Genomic DNA, 23142 nt, shown 5'->3' with positions numbered 1-23142 from the left:
GGCATGGGGGATCCCTGCCTACAGCCGCTGTGTGCTGCAGGAGGGCTCAGAGCTGGGGCCAGCGCAGACCCCTGGGGCTGTAGGGCAGGGCAGTCCCAAAGCTGGGTCGAGGGGGGGCCTTGCCCACAGCAAGCTCGGCCTGGCTTGCGGGATGAGTCACGCTCGCTCCCGGCTCGCCGAGCACCAGGTCCTGCTCTTTGTTCCCCGCTGCAAGTGCCGGCCTGCCACTGCTGCAGCTGAGCTCTTGAGCTGTTCTCGGGACAGACTACGATGCAAATTAAAGCCATTTTGAGCTGCTGAGGCTCCTGCTGGCAGCCTCACATCTGCTGAGCAGGGCCAGGCCCTGCAGCTCGCAGCCCACTTCCTCCCAGGGGAGGCTCTGTGGCACCAGCACCTTCCCAGCCCATCATGGGATAGAGGGGGCGCGTGCCCCCACGCACCTCAAAAGCGCAGCAGAGCCTCCGCCCTGATGCAGCCAAGCACCTAAAATACCCACCACTGCCAGCCTGTCCGCCTCCTACGCACAGGGCACCGGCCCCACGCACCCAGAGTCTGCCCGCTTGGGCTCCAGGACTTGGCTCTCGCTCAGCGGGGAGCTTGGAGCGTGATCGTAGCCCAGCATATCCACTGAGCCCCCCACGGGAGCACGGTCACCTCACTGTGGCAGGGGGGATGTCGCTGAGGCAAGGCCAGCGTGCCAGCAGGACCTACTTCACCAACACCCATCTCACAGCTCACTGGAGCTGGCTTGACCCTGCGGGGACTCCCACTGTGTCACCTGTACTGTGCCCAGAGGGCTGTGGCACCCTGAGGGCCCAGGGCAGCAGGTCCAGCCGTGAGGGGTGCCCCACGGATGGCAGTGGCCCCCCAGGGCCAGGCTGACAGAGGGCTGGGCACAGAGCCGCATCCCACGTGCTGCCCCACTCCCCCACACACACACTGGAGCTGCGCCTCGTTAACACCCATTTATTGTTCCATGGCGAATCGCGCGGTGACCAAGCGAGAAGAGGGACCCGGCACACAGGGGTGAGCCTGAGCAGGTGCCTGCACGGATGAGTCCCCTCGGCTGCAGGGAGAGCCCCGCTCTGGGGGCTGCGGAGCCCAGGGCCCCCCGGGACGGCTCCGAGGGCTCTGGCCCCAGTCGCCCCTTGCCAGGCTGCCGAGGGCCCAACCCCAGGCCTGGCATCAAGACAGATCAAGGCAAACCCTGTACCCAGCCTCAAACCACCCTTTACCTTTCCAAATTTGCAGTGCTGCACATAGAGGATCCCATCCTTCACCGGTCTCTCCATGGGCCCAGAGTCGCCCTGGCAGCCAGCGCAAGGACCGAGGGACTTGAACTACGAGCAGCGGAGAAAATGTGACTGCTACAGCCAAAGCAACTGCACGGGGCAGACTTCCTTCTCTCGGTGACTTCCCCTTTTTGGTGTGTGGGATGAGGGGCAGAGGCTGGGTCACAGGAGGTGTCCGTCCGTCCGCCCTCCCCCTTGCAGAAGGGCAGTGGGGCAGAACGGGTGCAGGCAGAGCACAGGAAGCACTGCGGGGACTGCCCAACACGAGCACAGCACACTCCACCTCACCCCGCCTGCAGCGGAGTGTGTTTGGGGGACACGGGAACAGCCACCAACTGAGGATGCACAAAACCAGGTAAGGGGGACGTGGCCCTGGAGGAATCGAGGGGCTTTGGAGAGGAGCAACGTAAGACCCTGGCCATGCCACTGCAGGGGGCCGGCAGGGCCAGCAGGCAGCTGGCCACAGACCAGTCGCCCCACCTGGGGCCTTCTCCTCCCCTCGGGCACCGCTACCTGCTTGCCCAACACACTGCTGATGTAACGGGCTGTTGCAGCACAGCTCCACAGTTTCCTCTGGGGCAGGAGCTTCGTCAGGCTGAGCTGGCAACACCCCTGGTGGCCGAATGCCTGGAAAAGGGGCCACAGCAATGCAGGACAGGGCCCTGGGCTTGGGAAAGGCAAGGGCAGCTGCAGCGCTGCCCCGCTGAAAGGGAACCAAGGCCTGTGCGGGTGAGTGCTGGGCAACGTGCTCCCCAGGCTAGAAGTCCATAGAGCTGTGGGCCAGGTAGTCCTTGCGGCCGATGTTGCTGACTTGCTTGGTCTGCATTGCCTCCAGCTTGGGGCAGTCGGTGATGCGATGGCCCAGGCCGCCGCAGAAGGCGCAGCCCCGCTCGTCTGCAACAGGAGGGACGAGGTCAGGGGGAGCAGTGCCACACCGGGGGAGCGGCCCCCCCGTCCCAAAAGCAGAGGGGCTACACCAGCGTTGCCGCATGGCCAGGCAACAACAGCACCGAGGGGGGCAGGAACTGCCCTGGGAGCTGTGGGGCAGGGGAGGGGAATATCCTGTCCGCAGCCCAGGGCCGGAGGTCCCTGTGGAGCCCGGGGTCTCTCACCTCCGATGTCCAGCATGGTCTCGTCCCCGCAGTGCAGCACCTGGAGCACAGGCGGCACCTTCTGCTTCGCCTCCAGGAGCAGAGCCTTCAGGTCCATCAGCACCGACTCATCTGGGGCAGAGACATGGGGCAGACACAGCCCAAGCAGGGTCAGGGGGGCAGAGCCCCACGCCACCATCTCCCCTCCACAAGCCATCACGACTCGTCCCCGCTTGCTCAGGATCCCCCTGCCCTTCCCGAGGCAGCTCCATCTCCCAGCTGCCTCCCACAGCCGCAGCCCCCCCGCAACCCCCAGTCCCCAGCCGTTTCTCACCGCAGGCCTTGTTGATGAAGGTGGTGGCAATGCCGGTGTTGCCTGAACGGCCTGTACGCCCGATACGGTGAACTGCAGAGAAAAAGAACAGGGTCAGGCCTGAGCAAGTGCAACGTGACAGACCACCCCTGCCCCCAGCCACTGCAGAGACAAGCGCAGAGCCTTGCTGGCCTGCACCCGCTCTCGTTGGCGCCCTCCAGGGCCCAGTCCCCACCGTAGTTCTCAATCTCCTCCGGCATGTCGTAGTTGATGACGTGCTGGATGGCTGGGAAGTCCAGGCCCTTGGAAGCGACGTCAGTGGCAACCAGGACATCCTTCTTCCCATCCCGGAAAGCCTCGATGGCTTTTGTCCGTTCCTCCTGATCTGCAGAGGCCCAGCAGAAAAGATCACCAAGGGCAGAGCTCCCAGTCCTGCGTCTTGCAGCAACCAGTATGGCCTCAGAGCCAAGGATCGTTCAGCAAAGGCTTCCTCAGTGAACAGCCCAACCGCCACAGCCCTTCCTCACACCATCACAAACTGCTGCCACGCTGGGACCTCCCGTGGCCACGTACCACCCTGGCAGGGCCACACCACAGCCCAGGCCTCCCCGAGACCCACACTGACCTTTCCCTCCATGGATGGCCACAGCTTCCACACCCTTGAGCAGCAGGTACTCATGGATTGCATCGACATCCGCCTTTTTCTCTGCAAAGATCAGCACCTGCGGCAGCACAGGCACCATGTGAGAGCCGCCTTTCTGCGGACAGGCACTGCTGGCACCAGCACAACCCCTGGGAAACCCATTCCCTCTTGCTGAGCGGAGCACACAACAGCCCTGGGCCCAGGACCTGCTCATATGCGGAGCACGGCTCAGTCACACGCCTGCCCCACATGTAGCAGAGCCCTGCAGCATCACAGCCACGTCCCCGCGCCACCCCCAGCCACGCTGCCAGAGCGCGCTACTCACGGGCGGCGGGGTCTTCTGCAGGCACTCCAGGAGGTACACCATCTTGGCCTCCTCTTTCACATACTCCACTTCCTAGGAACAAGCAGAGATGAGTCAGGCAGGCAACAGAGAAACTGCCATTGCTTGCTAACCCTTAACCTCTTGGGAAGGAGGGCCACAAACCCCAGCTCCCTGACAAGGGATGCATCAAGCACCCTCATGAACAGTGCTGGCCTCCTGCACAGGCACAGGGAGCTCCCAGCTACTTCACCTGCACAACATCCAGGCTGGCAGCACCCGCTCGCCCAACATTAATGGTGATGGGCTTCACCAGGGCACTCTTGGCAAAGTTCTGGATCTTCTTGGGCATCGTGGCACTGAAGAGGAGGGTTTGCCGCTGGCCCTGCACAGGGAACACAGTGCGGGTAAGGATTTAGCATTCACCCAACCAGGTGGGTACAGGGAATGAGCTTCAGAGTGCTCGTACCATGCCAGCTCAGTACCTTGAAGTAGGAGAAAATGGTACGAATGTCCCCCTCAAAGCCCATATCGATCATCCTGTCAGCCTCATCCAAGGCCAAGTAGCGGCAGATGTCCAGGCTCACCATCTTCTTCTGCAGCAGGTCCATCAGGCGGCCAGGGGTTGCCACCATCATGTGTACCCCACTGTGGGATGAGAGGCAGCCACGGTCAGGCACTCAGATTCCCACCCCACGCAGCGACACATCAGGAAGGTAGCACCCGCTTGGCACATCACCACTGCCCCCACACCCTTCTGAAGCCAACTGGTCAGGGTGTCACTCCTTAGTCCCCTGCCAGAACACAGAGCACAGCTCCAGCCCCACAAACCCACCCCAGAAGGTCTTACTGTTTGATTGTCTCCATCTGCTCCTTGACAGACATGCCCCCGATGCAGAGGGCACAGCGCAGCGGGGGCAGGCCATCCTCCTGCAGCAGGCGACAGTAGTACTCGATGATGCCGTGGGTTTGTCGGGCCAGCTCCCGCTGCAGAGACAAAACTTACTTATTCTTACACCCCCGTGCAGGGAGGATCTGGGATTGCCACTGAGTATAAAAGCTTCCTCCTGCACATCACTGTGCCCCTGACACTCACTGAGGGACAGATGATGAGTCCGTAGGGTCCCTCTCGCTTGAAAAATGGCAGCCTCTTCTCCTGCTCCAGGCAGAACATGATCACCGGGAGGGTGAACACCAAGGTCTTCCCAGAGCCAGTGAACGCAATGCCAATCATGTCCCTTCCCGAGAGGCTGGCAGAGAAACGGGGCCGATGGTGAGGAGGAGCATCACAGAACAGCTCAGACCTCCGAGGCTGAGCAAGGGGACGGGGCACAGCCGTCACCAGGGAAGAGCACCCGGTTCACACCGCTGGGTGGGCTGTAGGGAGCAACCGCCCCCACTCTGGGACAGGGACAGAGCACTCACATGGTGGGGATGCCTTGGATCTGTATGGGTGTTGGCTGCTGGATTCCTTTTTTCTTCAGGCCCCTCAGGATAGCTGTCAGAGAACAATGGGGACACACATTCACGACCTGAAATCTTCTCCCTCTTTTCCTCCCACTCATGTCCCAGCAGCAGCTCTTCCACCAGTGACAAACACCCCTTGGGCCAGCAGCTAGGTGACACAGCCACCATTGGGAATTTAAGCTGCAACCCCACTAATACTAAGCGTTAAAAGATTCAACAGCTTCACTCGCTCACGTGTATTTCCCAGAAAAACACTGCCCTCTGCCCTGCCAGGCTCTTCTCCTGGCCCACCTGCTGGAAACTTCATCTCCTTGAAGCTCTTGATGGGGGGTGGGATGCCTTCCCCCTCCACCAGGATGTGGTACTTCTTGCGCACGCGATCGTGCCGTGCCTCCGACATGCCCAGGATGTAACGAGGTGCTCTCCAGCTGCAAAGGCAACAGAGAAACGTGGTGCAGAATGAGGCTGAGGCTCCAGAGCCAGGAGCCCCCATGAAGGCCCAGGGGAAGTCCCTGTCAGGCTCCGATATCCCCCCAGGGAAAACAGGTAACCCCAAGGGGCTTTGTGGTGTGAGCACCGGAGCAGATTCAAGCCAGTTCCATGCATTAAACATTTCCTTAAAGTCTGAGAAAGAAATCCCAAGCTAACAGCTGAGAACAACCTATGGATGGTAGATAGAACACAACAAAATCTTTTGGACACATCTTGATCATCTCTCTGACACTGCCTCAAGCAGCGTTGGCTCTGTGGCCTCCCCCAGTCTCCTTCTCCAGCTTAATCACCTCAAAGATCTGAAGATCCACCTCAAGTCTCCAAGTTTCATGTAAACATACTCTAGTAAATCTTAACTACATATAAAATGACATCCAGGGTGACTCAACAGCCTTCAGTCTTACAAGCAGCTGGAAGAAGCCAAGCAGTGGAACAAGAGAGAAGTCAGTGGCTGCGGAGCAGAGCTCCTCCTGCAAGGCTGCAGGGCTTCTAGTTCTCTTCAGCCATGAGGAAGCAATGTTTTTAGGAAGATAACCTCTGTACTGTGAAACGCACCTGGTTTTAATTGGATCATCGTAGGTGATGCCCTTTGCCATCTCCTTCACCGACATCAAAGCTGCAAGAACAAAGCTGATGAGGTCAGTGCAAACTCTCCACGTCCAAATAAAAATTTGGGAGACCATGCATGGAGACAGAAGGGGGAAAGCAGCACCCCTGACAGCCCCTCTGGATACAGGGACACCAAATGCTGCAGCCTGCCGTGCCTAGGGGCCTGCCACAGCAACATGTCTCAGCTAATGCTGACTGAAGGATCCCATCGTGATCTGTCCACCTCGGGTGTGAACATCCCTCAGTGTTTACAAGGCTGCTCTAGAAGCAGGTCTGAAACACAGAGCTCCCACCACTCACCTCGGCCTTCTGCCACGCTCTCCAGGATCTTCTCTTCCTCCTTCAGCTGCTTCTCCTTGGCTGACTCCTTCCGAGCTGGGGGGAGAGTGAGGGAAACAGTGAGGAGGTTTCATTGCCCCCTGAAAGCCACCCGGCCCTACCGCCAGCCGCTCCCCTACCTTCCGCCTTCTCTTTGAGGTGCTGGTGCTGGTCCAGGAGGCTGATGTTGGACTGCGGCCCCAGGGGGATGTCATCCTCGTCACCCCGCTGCTCGCTCCCGCTGTCCCGCTGCTCCTCCTCTGACACCACCTTCCGCCGCATCTGCAGCAGCTTCTGCAGCTGGAAGGAAGCAGGAGTGAGAGGCCTCGCGTCGGGAGGGAGGCTCAGAGCCCTCCCCCGGCAGCGCCGGGCCCCGTTACCCCGTTACCATCTGCTGCTTGCGCTGCTTGACGGGCACGTAGGGCACATAGTCGTCATCTTCCTCCCCGGACAGGTCGGACGTCTCCACCGCCTCCTCCCGCTGCCTCTGCGGGGAGACGCGAGGTGAGGCCGGCCCGGGACGGTACCGGCCCCGCCGGGTCCCCCAGGACCGTCAGTACCGCCCAGGCCGGGCCCGGCCCTACCTTCCTGTCCGCCCCGGCCTCCATAGCGCCGTCTCCGCGCCACCCCGGATGTAAATCCCGCGCGCCGGAAGTGACGCTCCGGGGCGGGCGCCGTCGCCCAGCAACGCGCTGCCACACCCCTCCCCGCGCGGGAGCGCGGACAGGGCCCGACGGGTCGCCTTAACGGCCCAACTTCTGCAGAAGGCGCATGGCGGCGCCTAACACGCGCCCCCTCCCCCCCCGCCTACACCCCTCTCCCGGATCCCCCAGGCGCGGCAGAAAGCAGCAGACAGCGGGGTTTAAATAAAATAAAAAATTAAAAAGTTCTTTATTGGGTCCAGCACGGTCCTTCCCCGCAGCGCAGGGAGCCAGGCGCCCACGGAGAGGGGGACGGGACGGCCGGGGTGACCCCGCGGGGGGGGGCAGGAGGAGGATGGGGAGGCGCCCCGGGGGTCCCCGCGGGGCAGGAGAGCACCAGGGCCCCCCGCGGAGGAGGGGACCCCACCGAGGCGAGGCGGGGGCCCGCGGGGCGGGGGGCACAGTGAGGAGAGGCAAGCGGCCGTGGGTGGGGGGCGGCCCCCCCCCGCACCTCACTGGGCTGCGCTGGAAGTGGTTTTCTTCAGGGTGAAGTTGGTCCAGTTCACCGCCACCTTCTGCCGTGTCTGCTTGGCCGAGTCCAGGCAGAACCTGGCAGGGAGAGGACAGCCCCTGCTCAGCCACCAGCCCCTCTGGGCAGACCCCCCCAGCCCCACCAGCAGGGCTCGGTCCCCCAGGGCTGCCCCCTCACCTCTTGAAATACTCCACTTCTCTGTCAGTCTCGTCCATCTCCGCCCCGTCCAGGTCCTTGGGCAGGAACACGTCATCTGGCAAAGCAGAAGAGCGGAGAGAGGCTCAGAGCTGCCGGATCGGCGGGGGGCTGGCAGCTGGGGGGGGGTCACAGGGAGGATGGTGGCGCAGAGCGGCGCTCCCAGCACTCACCGATCGAGGTATTGGATTTCTCCACCTTGTTCCGGCTCTTCCTGTTCTTGCCCTTGGGCTGGGGGGAGCCCCCCAGGGCAGTGGGGGCAGGCAGCTGCCGGTCTGCAGCCGGGGCAGGTGGCTGCTGCTGTGCCGGCTCTGGCAGCTCGGCTTTGCCCTCTCCCCTCCGGCCCTTCCCCTCGCCGCTTCTCTCCTTCTCCAACCTGCCGCCGCCGCAGCCCCAGGGCTGCCCTTTGACGCTCTCCCCCAGCTCGGCACAGCTGCCCGCCCGCTGTAGCTCTGCAGCGCCGGCCTTGGAAGGGTGCTTGGTTCCCAGCACCTGCCCCTTCGCACCAGGGCTCTCCAGCCGGGCCTGGCCGCCGGCCACCGCAGCAACGCCCTCCCCTTTCTTCGCCTGCCCGCTCTGCCGCTTGTTCTTCCGCTGCCGGCTCCCGGCAGGCACCAGCTCCGGCGGCTCCGGCCCCTTGGGCTGCAGTCCCTCCTTGGGCTCCGGGCTCAGCCCGCTGCCATCCACGGTGGAGTCTGCAGCCTTGGACTGCACCCAGATCATGCGGGAGAGGCTGGGCACGGCGCTGAGGCGTTTCACCACTCCGTTCTCGGCCGCCGGGGCAGGCGGTGGCTCCCCGGGCCCCTCGCCCCATCGGGGACCCAGCTCACCCCGCAGCAGTGCGTGGCTCTTGGCGGGCCCCAGGCTGAGTGGGGCCAGGGCCAGGTCTATGTCCTGCAGGTCAGAGGAACCATTGAGGTGGGAGAGCAGGTTCTTCTGCTCCAGGACAGCTGCCTTCTTGGGGAAGTCGTTGACATCCAGGTTGAGGTCGTAGACGCTGAAGCTGGCCCGGATGGAGTCCTTGATGGTGTTCTTGATCTCCTGCAGCCGGCTGCTGAGGAAGCTGTTCACCCGCTCCAGCTCCAGCTCCGGCCACTCCAACAGCTTCTCCTCGGCCGGCTCCCTGGCCTGGTTGGCTGCGGGGGCACGCTCGGCCCGCTTCTGGGCCTCTGCCTCCAGCTGGGCTTTCTCCTTCTCCTGCAACACAGGTGCCATGAGGATCGGGTGGCCTGGCCTGCAGTGCCACACGCGCAGGCCATGGGGGTAGCCCTGCAACAGCTTTGTCAGGCAGCAAACCCAAGGGCCGGCACTCAGCACGGCCACCCCATGTCTTCTGCAGCCCCCGAACTGTCATACGTCCTCCGTGGGGACCACGACAGCCACCGTGCTGCATGCTGGACACTGCTCTGAGCACAAAGCGCCAGCACGGCACTGCCAGCACGAGTCATCATGGCACTGCCCCTCCCATGCTGTTTGTCAGCTGCAGCATGGAGCGCGTAGGACAGCATAGCCCAGAGCACCTGGGAGGGCTGGGCCACCCTCTGCAGGAACAGAGGCAGGGGAAGCCCCGCATGCAGCCAGACCCCACTGTCACCTCAGGGAAGAGGGCAGCAAAGGACACGGAGTTCAAGAAACCAGATGGATACAAGGGAAGAGAAGGCAAAGCCCTGCAAGGAGCACAGTCTTGCCCTGATCTCCCTCCTGCAGCCCGCCCTAGGCAGCGCCTCCCTCTGCCCAGCCTCACCTTCTTCTTCTGCTTGTGCCGTGCCCGCTTGGCCGCCTTGGCACTGTTCAAGGGCTTGGGCTCTGTGCTGTTGATGTAGTCCAGCAGCTCGTCCACATTGCGGTGGTCCACAGCGGGCTCTCCCGAGCTGCTGTTGTGCCCTAGTTTCTGCGGCAGCTCCTCTTTCCTCTTGGTGAGGCGCGAACGCAGCTTTTCCCGGATCTCGGCGTAGTTGCGGCTCGTGGGAGCGGCCGGGGGCTGCGGAAGGCGAGCGCTGTCAGCCGGGCAGGCACGCGAAGCCAGCGTGACGTGCAGGCAGCCCCAGCTCCCACACCGGTCCCCCACCAACCTCCCCAACCGCTCCCTTCCCCGAGGTCTCAGTGAGACAAGTCAGCACAGCCCCCGCTGAACTCTTTTTCCACCACAAAGCCACAGGGTTTGGCTGGCTGCACCAAGCCCCAGGGCTGGGCAGGTGGCTGCGAGTTGGGAGCAAGGGGACCAGCAGGCTGATGAGACAGGATGGAAACGGAGGGCGGGAGGAACGCACACACTGGCAGGGAACAGCCGCGGCCAGACCTGCCCACCTCCGCACTCTCGGCACACGGACCGTGTAACGTCCCGCCGCAGAGCGGAGCGCGAGGACCGGGGGTGGCTGCAGACCAGCCCCTCACTCACCGCGTTGTGGCCGAAGAACTCACAGTAGCAGCAGTCGCAGAACTTCCCGTCTTTCTGGTTGGTGGAGGAGGAGGTGCAGGAACTGCGCTCCGAGCTGCTGTCCTCATCCTCCCCGAGCCCCTCGTCTGCCTCGCACGGCTGTGGCGGGTGGCAGCTGGTACCGTTTGGGAATTTGTGCCCTTTGCAAGATGGGTCCCTGAGGAGAAGGGGAGAAGGGCAAGAGGTCAGTGTGAGCCTGGGGGTTCTCAAAAAAAGTCATCCCACACTATGTGTGTAGGAACACCCCTCCCAGGGCAGCCTGTGCCCGAGCAGATGGATTTGCAGAGCAGACAAACCCCCTCCCCTGAATCCTCCTCCTCCGGGGGAGATGCCAGAGGAGCCCACGGCAGAAGACATCTGTAGCTCCTCGCCCCCCAGGGCCTCTGGCAGGCAGGAGGCTGGCGCACCAGAGCTCCAGAAAGCAGAGTCCCTCTGCCAGGCCACAAGCTGATTCCAGGGCAGGGAGCGGTACTCACTGGGGGCACAGGTGAGAAACGCTGGAACTGCATGCAGCTGCCAGACATCCCCACGTGCAGGCAGGCCCGGCTCCCACAGGCACAGACTACCCAGCTCAGAGACAGGGAGGCCAGGGCACGGCCCACAGCACCATTCCTCGAGCTCCAGCTCGGGACCCGGCTGGCCCTCCGCAGGGAGCGCTAATCAGCGGAGAGGAACCAGCGCCCGCGACTCAGCGTGCTCTCTTCCAGGGCACAGGCAGCCCAGAGAGGGCCAGGGGAGCAGGTGAGCAGAACAACTCCACAGGCTTCATCTTCTCGAGGACCTTTGCTCAGTGCCACAGCTGCCCGACGGGTCTCACTGACAAAGGTCCTGTTGGCCAACAGCAGGTTGACCGGGTGGTTCCTTTGGGTCTTTTAGCTGGAGGAGGAGCAAGCACAGTCTCTTCTGCACCACAGTACTAAAGGACAACCGCAGGGAGAAGACACATGGGGAGAAAAAGAGCTCAACCCTCAGAAACCAGGGGTCTGCAGCAGCGGAACTGGCCCGCAAAGACAGCGGCTCTCCACACAACCAAGCCAGGGCAGCCGGTCCCTCCACAGGGAAAAGTGCATCCGCAGGCAGGGGTGGGAGAAAGGGTGCGTTGCCCAGCGAGGACAGAGGCTGGAAGCAGGCAGGGCTCCTCTACTCACCTGTTTGTGCTGGGCAGCTGGTGGGAGGCGGGAGGAGGGATGAGTGACGTACTGCAGTGCCCGTTGCAGGGATGAGTGCAGCCCGGCAGCGGAGGCGGCATCTTCAGCAGGGGCACGTTGGCAGGGGGCAGGTGAGGGCTCTTACACGACCCTGGGCTGTGCGAGACCGTGCCAGCGGGAGGGGACTCTGACGCCGGTTTCGGGGCTGCCACCTGCGCGCTGGGAGCAGGGAAGAGCGCAGACTGCGGAGAGGTGCCCAGCGGGACGTGGGGTGGGGACCCGAAGGGCCCCGGATGGGCAGGTGTCTGCTTGGAGGGGATCAGCGCTGGCGGCTGGGAGGGGAGGCCGGTGGGACTGTTGGGAGGAGCAGTGAGGTCCGAGTGCTGATGATGCTCTGAGGAGTGGAAGGCCTCACCTGCAGAGGGGCAGGTGCAGAGACAGTCAGACACTAGCTATCCCGCGGGGGCCAGGGTCCAGCTCAGAGCCACCCACCACCTCTGCACAGGTCGCTTCTCCGCGGGACAAACCCTGCCCTCCCCCCAGGCAGCAGGGTGCTCGGGCTAGAAGCCATCCCTGCTCGCAAGGGCCTTGGCAGCACCCTGTCTCCCCCACAGGATTCAGCCCTGCCCCAGGGAAAGCAGAGCAAGGGGAAGGCGCTGGGGCAGCGAGGGCTGCGTGGAGCAGCGGGCCAGGAGGATAAGGCCGGCCCTGCCCCTGGGCACGCACCTGGCGGGGTGGCCCTCCGGCACATGCTTTTGAACTGTTTCGGCAGCGTCTTGCAAAAGTCGAGTGAGGTAGGCAGAGGCGAGCCCGGGGCGGCGCTGCTGGAGGTGGGGGAGGCTGCGTGGCTGTAGGGACAGGCCTTGAGCCCCGGCGCCGCGGCAGGCGCCTGGCTGGCGCACTCTGGAGAGAGAGCAAGGCCAGGGTGCTTGTCACCTGCAAGGAAAGCAGAGCTAGGGCCAGCTCCCAGCACCCTCTGCCTTTGCAAAGGGACCCAGGCATCCTGCTGGCACTGGCATTCAGAGGCCCAGGCTGCCTACCCCTGCCCACCAACTGGGTGCCCCACAAGGAAAACACCTAAGCCAAGGACCAGGCAGAAAGCTCTGCTCAACCCTGTGGCTGGCTTCAACTCACCTAGTGCAGCAGGGGGGGCCCCGAGGGGGCTGCCCTGCACGGCCCCGTTGGTGTGCTGCGAGTTCCAGAGGCCCGAGAGCTTGTGAGCAGACAAGAAAGAGCTGGGGTCCCAGTCCCCTGAGTTCCCGTGGCACGACGAGGAAGAAGAGGAGGAAGAGGAGGAAGAGGAGTGGGAGCCACCCCCACAAGACTGCGACTTGCAGGATGTGTGGGATAACGAGACCTGGCAAGGAAAACACAGAGTGAAGCAGCAGCGGACTGGGAGGGGAGGCCCTTGGCCCCAGGGAAACAGCACCAAGACCCCCACCACTGCCCTGAGGCAGGGGCTCAGCAGACAGGAACCGCTCCTGTCACTGTTGCAGGGGTGGCAAACTGCCCATCTGTCCAACAGCAACACGGCCTGGCTCCCAGGGCCCCTGCCAGCACAGCCGCATCGTGCCAAAGGCCACACGCCTGCTCTGGTCCTGCTCAAACCAGGGCAGGGTTAAATAAAGCCAAGCAGGAGAGAGCTGCTCTTCCCCTGAGCTCCATGCACAGGCAGGCACCTGCCCTCGCACACGCTGCCGCTTCTGGGAGACCCAGCGTAACAGCAGGGAGCAGCCTCGGGGCTGGGGGCCGCGGCACAACACACAACGGAGCGGAGATGGCAGAAAAGCAGCGGCACTACCGGCCTCGCCAGGCAGGCAGCTCCAACCCAGCCTCCGTGGTGCCACGCTCTGCCCCACCGCGGTGTCCCCGAGGAGGCGGCCACAGCCCTACGGAGGGCAGCATGCCTGCAGGGAGCAGCGAGGCTGGGATGTCTGAGGCACTCAGCTCTGAGCTGGGAGGGGACCCACACACCCAGTCAAGGGCGGTCAGCGCCGTGGTCCTGGGAGCTACAGCCCTGGCCTTTCCAACCCCAGCTCCGTAACTGCTTACCGCCAGGGCCTGCTCCTGCACTGCCCGCCGCTCTTCCTCCTCCACGCTCTTCCGGCAGCTCTGGCAGATCCACAGTGGCATTTCTCCCAGGAGGTTCTGCACAAGCGTTGGCACAAAGTCTGGTGGCAGCCTCTCGCCCGGGGAAACCAGCCCATTGTGGGATGGCCCTCCCCAGTCCTTGCGCTCCCGGTGACAGAGCAGGCAGCACGTCTGCACTGACTGGTTGTTGGTGGGCAGCACCTGCAGAAGGACACACGGACCGTGAGTCACCCCAGGTGTGATCCACTGCACAGCAGGGCGCCAGGTCGACGCAGGTACGGGGCAGATGAGGCAGCAAACGAGACCTCGGGACACTGACACCAACCAGAGAATTTCTTGTAGGCTACATGTGGGACTGCACCTTCTCCCACTGGAGGAGAGCAGCCTCGGGCTTCCCATCTGCTGCCATATGCCAGCTGGGAGCATTCTGGACCCTTGGGAAGATCACACCATGCTAAAGAGCCAGCCCCACCACCAAACAAGGCTGGGAGGCCACCAGCAACTCCCGCTATCACCTCTGGTACAGCAGGACGAAAGGGACTCGCAGGGCAAAGCAAACCTCACAGAAATCACCATGCAGGGATACGAAGGGGGGTCTGGCAGCTACAACCCTCCCTCCTTGCCCATCGCAGACCCCCCACCGCGTTACCCGAGAGCCCCAGGCCCTCCCGCCCGCCTCTTTGTTCTGCGCAGCCGGCGGCGCAGATGCGCTGGGGTGGGGTGCAGCCCCCGGCGCTGTTTCGCACTCTCCCGGCACAGGGCAGCCAGGTTGGGGCTTCCCACCCGGCGCTGAGGCAGGAGCCGGGCTGCAGCCCGCAGGCTCGCCCGAGGCGTGACAGCCGTGACGAGCCCAGCATGGCGCGGGCGAGGGGGCCCCCATTGTCTGCTGCCGTGGCTGGGCCCCGCAACAATGAGCCGCACATTGAACTGCTGCTGCGAAACAGATGGCGTCTTCCAGGCTCAAGGTGAAGCAAAGGTCAGAGGCCAAGGAGAGCAGGGGGAGATGGGGGCACAACTCCGCTGCCCGCCCGCCCAGCTGGCCACAGGGAGGAGGGGGCTCCCAGGCCACCCCATGTCTCAGCAAGGGCAGACGCAGCCACCGCTGCGCTCAGCAGGCAAGAGGACGGCTCTCCACAACCCACCCAGTGCATCCAGACCCGGGACCCACCCCCAGGCTCCCTGCCCACGACCCGGAGCAGGCAGCAGCAGCCAGGCGTGTCAAGGGATGTCAAGCAGCGGGAGGCACGGGAGCCGGCCCACAGCCTGTTTGGCAGATGCGCGAGCCACCTGCCATCGCCCCATGCCATCGCCCCATGCCAGGGCTGGACCCTCCCGCACGAAGGGGCTGTGGGAACACCCCCTGAAGCACACCACGCCACCCGGGTGAGCACGCCCGTTCCCGAGCCCGGGACTCAGCCCAACAGAGTGCACACAGGTCTCCTGAGCAGACCTGCAAGATCTCCCTTTGCTCAGGGACGGAGTAAGGGGCACACAGACCCTGGGGCTGGAAGGGCCCTTTGCTCTCATGCTGCTGAAGACTGCTGGTCGTGCCAGGGGGAGTAGCATGCAATGCTGGGGGACAGGCTCGCTGGCTGATCCACCCTCCCCAGGAAAGGCTGAGATCAGCTTTCCCTAACTGCTGGGAGAGATGAGCCCCCCAAGGACGCTATGCACCAGTGGGAGCCCCAACACCCCGGCCATCTAACACAAGCATCCCAAAGTGCCGCTGCAGCTCAACACATCCGCAGCCCAAGGCCACGAGCCGGCTCCAACATCCATCCCAGCAAAGCCAAGGTCAGGCCCTGCCCACGTACCCATCCCAGCCCCACGCGCGCCCCAGGACGCTGTAAAAAGTGGCCCCCACATCCCAAGGCAGCCAAGCCCCCCAGAGAAGGGCTTGGGCTTCACCTCCCACCTCCCCCCCTCACCTCAGCGTGGGCCCCCACCACCACCAAGGTGCACCCCAGCAACACGGCTCCATCGGGGCTCCCCCACCACCACCCCTGAAGGCGCAGAGGACCCTCCAAAAACGGATGGGGGGCACCAGGGCCTCAAGGGGCGGGGTGCCTCAGGGATGCTCCGAGGCCAGGATCGGTGCAGGGATAGGGCAGGGCCTCCGCCCCCCCCCCCTCCAAGCCCTGCCCTATCCCCGCACTGACTGAAATCCCCTCAGACAGCCCCCTCCCCGCCGCAGGACCTAAGCCGGTACCTGAGCGGCGGCTCTGCCCGGCTCCCCGCTGCTGCCCGCCGCCACCACCACCTCAGGCGGGGCTGGCGGTTCCGGTGGCGGCGGCGGTGGAGGAGGACCAGCGTCGGAACCCCCCACCTTTTCACGGCGAGGCCCGGAGCCACCCGCCACTGCTGCTGCTGCCGCCGCTGCTGCTGCTGCTACTGCTGCTGCCTTATTCCGCCTGCGAGTCATGGCGAGCGCAGCCCGCCGCCCGCCGCAGCCAGGACAACAGCCAATATGGCGGCGCGGCCCGTCCGGCCCCTGCCCGGGGGGAAGGAGGGAGGGGGGAAAGGCCCGGAGAGGTGAAGCCGCTGCCGCCATCTTGTGAGAGGGCAGCGACGCGCGACAGCGCGCCCCCTGGCGGGGGGAGGTGGCGGCACCGCCGCGCCCCGCGGCTCTGCTCCCCCCCCCCCCCCCGCAACTCCCCGGGTCCTAAAGACCGCCGGTGCCTTCGGGGCGTCCCAGACCCAGACACCGCTCCCCCGCACCCCATTTCTAGCACACCGGTACCCCCATGGAGCATAAGCAGCACACTGCCCGCTGCCCCGGCCTTCCTGGTGGTGCAAGACCCCACGATGCACGCGTGGGTGCCAGTGCCTCTGCTCCCCGCCCCCGTGCAGCAGAGCTCTCGGGGTACCCCGGGTGCATCCCAGCGCTGCGGTGTCCTCAGCCCCAGACACACAGCCACACGTGCCTTTGCAGCTCCCCCGCACCCCAGTCCTGGCACACTGGCACCCCCAGTTCATTGCAGCTGTGCAGCATGCTGCCCAGGCTTTACTGGCATGACCCCGGGGTGCAAACGTGGGTTCCCAGCACCTCTGCACCCCATCCCCATGTAACGACACTCCTCCGGTACCCTGGGTGCATCCTGGCTGTGCAGCACCATGCTCAGCACCACGGCATCTTCAACACAGCATCAGCCCAGACACAGAGCCTTGGACCCACGTGTTGGTTGCAGCTCCCCTGCACCCCAATCCTGGCACACGGGTACCCCAGTGCAGTGGGGGTGGGCAGCATACTGCCCACTGCCTTGGCCTTCCCACTGGTGGAAGAGCCCATGGCACATGTGTGGGTTTCCAGCCTGTCTGCACCCCATCCCCGTATAGCGGTGCTCTCCTGTACCCTGGGTGCCTCCTGGCCGTGCAGCACCGTGCTCAGCACCACGGAACCCTTGGAGCTGTGTGACCCCATCCAGGCAGGGCTCCCCTGCTCCCCCCGTGCAGCGCCGTGCCCACTGCCCCACCTTTCCCTCTGCTACCTGACCCCAGGCTGCCTGCGGGGTTCTGCTGCCCCTCTGTGCAGTCCTAGTGCACCAGGTCCCTCAGCCCTGGGGTGCCCCCCAGGGTGTCCCCCCAAAAGAGCTCAGTCCCTCGCCCCCCTGCCAGCCTCAGTGTCACACACCACCCCAAAGCCCCCCATCGTGGCACTGGTGTGTGTGAGGCCAGGCATCGCTCCGTACCACATCTCATGTCACCAGAGCTGCCCTCCTGTGGTGGGGCAGAGCATGGTGCTGGTGACACGGGGACGCATGGACTTGGCAGCCAACAAAAGCCCACTGTGCCTCCCCCCCCGAATGGCGTGGCAGCACTGCCCGCAGCTGCAGGACAGGCAGGGCTCCAGGCTCACTGTGCAATGCAGGGACCCCCAGCCGCAGGAGGCAGGACACGCTGCCCGGCCAAAACCAGAGCCGGAGGCTGTGGGGTCACACGGAGCCCCAGCGTCAGCTGCACCCGCACCGGGCCGGCTCAGCCTGGGCGCTGCGGGGCCGCTGTGACTCAGGGACTTCCTCAAGCCAAGGTGGTGCTACCGTGTTTATTTAATCGTCCTCGGTGAATTTTTTACCCATGAATCCACCCCATTAGGCTTTCAGCCACCTGAATTATCGGCACCCACATCCTGTGGCCAGCAGTGCCAGGTCTGGCGTGGCACAGGAGCAGCTGGGGCGGTTTGCTGTGCCCAGCACCCCAAGCACCCCCCGGGCCCCCTCCCTAGCTGCCCGGCCCCTTCTGCTCCCACCGAGGGGCTGCTTTGTCCCCCTCCCACTGCAGCACCCCACGCCATGCAGCAGAGAGCAGGCAGGTGCCTGCGGGTGCCTCCCCCCGGTGCCCCCCCACCAGCCCGGGGATGGTCAGGGCTAGGTGGGCTGCAAGGCCGGGTGTCTGGGGTGTCCCTGTCCCTGGAAGATTGGGCCCTGGGCGTCTGTGGGGAGAGGAGAACCGGGAGGGAAGATCCAGGGAACTGGAAGGGCCCAGACACCGGGAGGGGAGAACTGGGAGCCTGGGGGTTGCAGTCAGGAATTGGATCCAGGAACCGAGACCGGAGAGCGACACTGGGAGGGGGGAAGCGGGGCGGCCGTTTGGGCACCCTGCCCGCCGCACGGGGGGTCCCGCTCTTGCCCTCCCCGTCACAGAGAACCGGTCACGTCGAGCGGCGGCCGCCTCCCGCCACCCGGCAGCGGGAAAGCCCCGGGTCCCGCCGCGGGCCGGGCGGGGGCCGCTCCGCCGAGTCGTCCCGGTGCCGGGGCTGGGAGGACACCGCCCCGGTCCGCCCCCGGGCGGTGCCCGGTGCCGGCCCGCCCCGTCGGCGAGCGGCGGGCGCGGGGAGCCGGGCGGCGGCAGAGCTGCGGGGCGCGCCATGCTGCCCGCCGCCCTCCGCCGCTGGCTGCGCCGGCCCAAGGTGAGAGCGGGGCGGGGGGGGAGGGTCGCGCCGGAGCCGCCCCCCGCCCCGTCGGGGCTGCCCGAGGGCTCCGCCGGCACCGGGTAGCGCGGGGGAGCAGGCGGGGGCCCTGTGGGGTGGAGCGGGAGGAGGAAGCGGTGCCCGGCCCCGGGGCTGGAGGTGCGGCGGGGGGTGCGGGCAGCATCGGGCAGGACCGGGCAGCTCAACGCTCGTCCCGGCACCGCCCGCTCCCGGGGCGAGGAGATCCCCGCCTCCCCACCCCCCCGGGCCTCCTCCATCCCCCCCGTCCCCGCGGGGGGGTCTGGGGGAGAGATGGGGCGAGGAGCGGCGCTCCGGGCTGCCCGCTCCCCGCCGGGGGCTCCCCGCAGACCTTTCACCTGGGCCGGTGTTTACAGCCGCGCTCGGATCCGTGCCCACGCTACCGGGATGCGGCCGAGCTTGTTCGTCCTGCTCTGCCCCCGGGGAAACTGAGGCACGGGTGGGTGGGGACGGCGGCGCTCCTCGGGAGGGCTCGGCCGCGGGCCGCTGCCTCCCCGCCTGCCCTTGGCACAGCTCGGCTGAGCCGGAGCCGCCGTGGGGGTCCCACGTACCTGCCCGAGTGGGTGTTTGTGGACCCGGGACTGCCCCATGGGGACCGACAAAAGGGGAGCCAAACCCCAGCAGCCCCCCCGCCCCAAGTTGCGGGCATGGGAGGTTTGGGGTCCCTCTGGCCCAGCACCCGGAGCCATGGGGTGCTCCTGCCATCGCCCCTCTGCTCCCCCCGCAGCGCTCCGACCCCCGCCTGCTCTCCCAGTTCTTCTTTGCCGACGAGAGGGTGACGCGGGTGGTGGCTGAGATCAACGGGCTGGATGCCGAGCTGGACCCGCAGCAGTACCTGGTGCTCCTCAACCAGCTCCACCTCAGCCAGGTACGGGGGCAGCCCGGAGCCCGGTGTGACCCCGGTCCCCCCGGGTGGCCGTGGGTGACGTCCCTGCCCTCCCCAGGCTCACTTGCTGGCCGTCCTGGAGCGGATCATGGAGGAGTGTATCCCCACACAGCGGCACAGCCGCGACTACCTGGTCAAGTTCCCCGAGGAGCTCTTGGTGGACAACCTGGGGAACCACATGCTGTTTGCCGCCGAGGTGAGCCCGGGGATGCTGTCCTGGGGCGGGCAGTGGGGTCCGGCTCCCCAAACTGGGGGGCGACGGGTGCCAGCCAGGGTGGCACACCCCACCATGGGCTGACCCTGGGGGTAGGGGCTGCACGGCCCCAGGCGCTGGCTCCTGACGGCCCCGGGTCCTGGCAGTGTCTCCTGGCCGGGACCTTCCTGGAGGTGGAGGAGGCGGATGGGGCGCAGCTGCGGCCCCAGGCCAGGAACCTGCTGTGCAGCCTGGAGCTGGTGCGGACGGTGCTGCGGGAGCAGAGCCTGAGCCAGCCCAGCTCCTACCCGGAGCCCGTCCGGGCTGTGCTCGTCCAGTTCGACCGGCTCTTCGCGGAGTTTGAGCTGAGGTGGGGGCCAGGGTTAGGGTGCTGGGGTGAGGGGGGGGGCTGTGCCAGGGACAAAGGAGCCTCATGGTCCCCCCATCTCTCCAGCTATGTGTCCTCGCTGGTGGCGGTGAAGTCTCCCGAGGAGATCTACAGGCAGCAGGAGATCATTGTGCTCTTCTGTGAGACGGTGGAGAGGTGAGGGGTATTGTGTGCCAGGGAGGGGTGGCAGGGACCCCAGCCCCGGGAATGGGGCAGTGTCCTGGGGCTTGGCCCCACTGTAAGGGTGTGTCCCCCCAGAGCCCTGCGCCTGGGCTACGTGACCCAGGAGATGATCGATGGCTACGAACCGCTGCTGATGTTCACCATCCCTCGCCTGGCCATTATCAGGTGGGTGCGGCCCCCTGGAGAAGGGGGTGGCCAGGGCCGTTGGGTGTTCCCTGCCCTGTACCAGCCTCTTCTCTTCCTGGGGAATTGGGGTCCCGGGCAACCCCCTGACCTGTGTTGGGCTCTGTCCCCTTGCAGCGGCCTCCTCATCTACCCCGAGGGTCCCCTCAGCCTGGAGCGGAGCCCTGAGCAGATGTCCCGCGTCTTCAGCCCCTTCTACAACCTCCTGAAGAAGATCAGGTATGTGGTGGGGGGCGATGAGCACCAGCACCTGCAGTGGGGCAGCACTGGGGCCATGACGTGGGGCTGACGCTGTCCGGTCGCTGCAGGGACCTGCTGCGGGTGCTGTCGGTGGAGGAGCTCAGCCTGCTGGAGAGGAGCCTGTGCACAGCCGAACCGGAGGATCCCTGCGGTCCGGCCACCCCCCCAGCTTGGGGGGCAGCTGTGCCCAGAGGGGAGCCCCCTGCTCCCTGGGGTTTCCTGGAGGGCCCCTGTGCCACCCCACCAGCCTCCACATGCACGATGCGCCTGGGACCTCCCGGCACAGTGAATGATCCGGGCACTGACCGGCGGTGGGGGTGCGTGGCAGGGAGAGAGTGGGGCCAAGATGGCAGTTCCCCGCCCACTGGGATGGGGATTTTTCACCTCACCCCTGGGGTAACCATCACCTTCCCCCTGTGCAGCCCCCAGCCCCCCGGGAGCAGCCCAGGGACGGGGCTCGATGACACCCCAGGTGCTCACTGCTCAGAGCTGCGCTCTCGCTATGGCAGCACCAAGGACATGCTGCACACCCTCTTCGTCTGCATCTCGGGTGAGTGACCCCCTCGCCACCCCTCCCAGCACCCTTAACCCCCCCCCCCCCCCCCCAGCACCCTGACCCCCCACCCTCCCGGCACAGGGGTGGCTGATCAGCTCCAGACCAACTTTGCCAGTGACCTGCGGAGCATCTTGAAAACAGTCTTCAAGATCGTCGCCTCGCAGGCGGAGCCCTCAGAGGAGCCCAGTGCCAGCCGTGAGTAACCCCCAGGGAGACGGGGGACCTCTCCTCTCTGCCCTGCCCATCGCCCAGCCCTGGTGAGACAAGGCCGCAGCCCCAGGTGTGGGAGCGACACAGCCACAGTGCCCAGCCCCCTGAGGCTGAGCCCAGCCCTGGTTTGGCCGGAACACCACAGCCCTTGTCCCCACAGGGGAAGAGGACGGTGACCCGTGTGTGGCAGATGCTCCTCGTGTGGCCGACTGTCCCCTGTGCTCCAGCCCCGAGGAGGCGGCTGGGCTCCGGAGGGCAGGTAAGGGGCTGCCCGGGGTGCCACGGCTCTGGGGCAGGGTGCGAGGCTGGCGCTGATCCTGCCTGGGGGGGTGTCTGCCTGTCCTGGGCAGCCCCAGGCGCATGGGGACAGTTGCCATGTCCTGTCGAGGGCTGGCTCAGCAGAGCAGCCACAGGACACCCAGGAGGATGGGTCCAGCCAAGGGACCGGGAACATTCCTGGGGCCGGGGCGATGATGGGGGACGGGGTGGGGGGCTTTTACTGATGTGTTTTGCCCAGCAGGCACCCGCCGCCTGCCCGAGTGGGTGCCGGACAGCACGTGCAGCCAGTGCTCTGCCTGTCGCTCGCCCTTCACCCTGCTGCGCCGCAGGCACCACTGCCGCAGCTGCGGGAAGGTAGGAGGGGGCCCGGCAGGGACGCGCGGGGTCCCCCCTGGGGACTCGGCTCGGCTCAGCCCCGTTCCGGCCCTCTCCCCACAGATCTTCTGCGCCCGCTGCTCACCGCACACCGCGGTGCTGCCGCACTACGGCCAGCCGAAACCCGTGCGTGTCTGCACGCACTGCTATGCCGCGCACCGCTCGCCCGCGCCCCGGCGCGCCCCGTGCCAGTGAGAGCCCCCCGCGCCGGGTCTGCATCCGCAGGAGGCCGAAGGCCGGGGAGGGGGGAATCCGGGCTGCTCTGGGGCTGCTGGGCAGCTCTGCGGCCCCACAACTCCCCTCGGGGCCAGGTGGGCATGGGGGCAAGGACCCCCCCACGTGGTGGCAGGGCCCCCCACGCACGGCGGCAGCCCGTGCCCCACGCTGGCGGGGCCGGGGCCGCGGTGGGCGCGGGGCCGCCTTCACCGCACGCGCTGCGGCCGTACCCCGCTCTCGGTGAGCCGCACGCTGCCGCAGCGCACCTGCCCCCCCGGGGCTGGAAATGTGCTTCGTGGTGGTTTTTTTTCAGGTGAACTTTGGCTGCTGTTGGGCCCGGGGCAGAGTCTCCCCCCGCCCCCGGGGCCCGGCCTGAGAAGGTGCAAACAGCCCTCACATGACGGCGGGTGCCCGGGGCCGCCCGGGCCGGGCCGTGCCGTGCCCCGAGGCTGGCCCTCACCCGTGGGGCCCGGCGCTCCCCTCCCCTCCCTCCCCACCGCCTCCAGCCGATGGATTTTAATAAAGAGCTAAACCCGCCTGGCCGGGCTCCGTGGCGCTGGACGCGGCAGTTCTCGGGGCGGGGCGGGGGGGGGGGTGTTGCAGCGGCCCGGGGACACGCGTGGGTGCGGGGGGGGTGGGGTGGGGGGGTGGGGAACGGCGGGCAGCGGGTGCCCCGAGCGGGCTGGTGGCAGTGGGGGTGCGCACGGCGGCGCGCTGCCCGCCCGGCTTAACGCGGACACGGCCCACGGCGGGCGTGGGACGGACACGGGCGGACGGGGAGCGCGCGCCCTCGGGGGGCGTGGCCTGGCGGGGGGGCGTGGCCCTCCCGCCGATTCAAATTTGAAGCACGCGCTTTCCCGCCCGAAGTTGTTTCCCCGCCGCGGTGACGTCAGCGCC

General features: G+C 66.0%; 3 protein-coding genes across 5 annotated transcripts; 1 reads left to right on the top strand and 2 right to left on the bottom strand.

Annotated features, from left to right (window-relative positions):
• Positions 1-1287: 1287 nt before the first annotated feature.
• Positions 1288-7209, bottom strand: DDX41 (DEAD-box helicase 41). The gene is made up of 17 exons (XM_074838854.1): positions 7132-7209; positions 6936-7034; positions 6688-6847; positions 6530-6604; positions 6176-6236; positions 5420-5556; positions 5087-5159; positions 4758-4911; positions 4512-4648; positions 4147-4309; positions 3915-4046; positions 3665-3736; positions 3322-3418; positions 2932-3081; positions 2718-2789; positions 2405-2515; positions 1288-2186 (listed from the first exon to the last, which is right to left on the bottom strand). Exons 1-17 carry the CDS (start codon positions 7153-7155, stop codon positions 2050-2052), a joined length of 1854 nt encoding a protein of 617 aa, XP_074694955.1. The 5' UTR covers positions 7156-7209; the 3' UTR covers positions 1288-2049.
• On the bottom strand, positions 6946-16080 carry FAM193B (family with sequence similarity 193 member B). 2 transcript variants are annotated; one of them, XM_074838848.1, is made up of 11 exons: positions 15801-16080; positions 13553-13792; positions 12635-12857; positions 12227-12436; positions 11501-11915; positions 10314-10509; positions 9660-9896; positions 8089-9112; positions 7898-7973; positions 7700-7797; positions 6946-7034 (listed from the first exon to the last, which is right to left on the bottom strand). In XM_074838848.1, exons 1-10 carry the CDS (start codon positions 16011-16013, stop codon positions 7701-7703), a joined length of 2931 nt encoding a protein of 976 aa, XP_074694949.1. In that variant the 5' UTR covers positions 16014-16080; the 3' UTR covers positions 6946-7034; position 7700. The 2 variants fall into 2 exon arrangements, with proteins under 2 accessions (XP_074694949.1, XP_074694948.1); XM_074838847.1 differs by lacking the exon at positions 6946-7034 and having other exon boundaries at positions 7410-7797.
• A 2328-nt stretch (positions 16081-18408) lies between these two features.
• LOC141929262 (lateral signaling target protein 2 homolog) lies at positions 18409-22782 on the top strand. 2 transcript variants are annotated; one of them, XM_074838462.1, is made up of 13 exons: positions 18409-18497; positions 19264-19404; positions 19481-19618; positions 19783-19985; positions 20070-20159; positions 20262-20351; positions 20487-20588; positions 20678-20926; positions 21032-21159; positions 21247-21360; positions 21536-21634; positions 21896-22008; positions 22093-22782. In XM_074838462.1, the coding sequence occupies exons 1-13, from the start codon at positions 18456-18458 to the stop codon at positions 22222-22224; spliced, it is 1641 nt and encodes a 546-aa protein (XP_074694563.1). In that variant the 5' UTR covers positions 18409-18455; the 3' UTR covers positions 22225-22782. The 2 variants fall into 2 exon arrangements, with proteins under 2 accessions (XP_074694563.1, XP_074694562.1); XM_074838461.1 differs by having other exon boundaries at positions 21893-22008.
• The last annotated feature ends 360 nt before the right edge of the window (positions 22783-23142 follow it).

The sequence above is a fragment of the Strix aluco genome, chromosome 13, assembly GCF_031877795.1.
Source record: "Strix aluco isolate bStrAlu1 chromosome 13, bStrAlu1.hap1, whole genome shotgun sequence".
Lineage (NCBI taxonomy): Eukaryota > Metazoa > Chordata > Aves > Strigiformes > Strigidae > Strix > Strix aluco.
This window is presented reverse-complemented; position numbering and strand designations above follow the sequence as displayed.

Bases quoted from the DNA above. Each gene is read 5' to 3' on its own strand.
- DDX41 (XM_074838854.1), bottom strand. From the start codon at position 7,155: ATGGAGGCCGGGGCGGACAGGAAG. The intron at 6,605-6,687 runs GTAGGGGAGCGG...CTCTCCCCCCAG, and splicing joins CCTCAAAGAGAAGGCGGAAG to CTCGGAAGGAGTCAGCCAAG. The intron at 2,187-2,404 runs GTGAGAGACCCC...CTCCTGTTGCAG, and splicing joins GACCATGCTGGACATCGGAG to ACGAGCGGGGCTGCGCCTTC.
- FAM193B (XM_074838848.1), bottom strand. From the start codon at position 16,013: ATGACTCGCAGGCGGAATAAGGCAGCAGCAGTAGCAGCAGCAGCAGCG. The intron at 9,897-10,313 runs GTGAGTGAGGGG...CGCCTTCCGCAG, and splicing joins AGTTCTTCGGCCACAACGCG to CCCCCGGCCGCTCCCACGAG. The intron at 9,113-9,659 runs GTGAGGCTGGGC...CCTGTGTTGCAG, and splicing joins GGCACAAGCAGAAGAAGAAG to GAGAAGGAGAAAGCCCAGCT.
- LOC141929262 (XM_074838461.1), top strand. From the start codon at position 18,456: ATGCTGCCCGCCGCCCTCCGCCGCTGGCTGCGCCGGCCCAAG. The intron at 19,405-19,480 runs GTACGGGGGCAG...TGCCCTCCCCAG, and splicing joins ACCAGCTCCACCTCAGCCAG to GCTCACTTGCTGGCCGTCCT. The intron at 20,160-20,261 runs GTGAGGGGTATT...GTGTCCCCCCAG, and splicing joins TTCTGTGAGACGGTGGAGAG to AGCCCTGCGCCTGGGCTACG.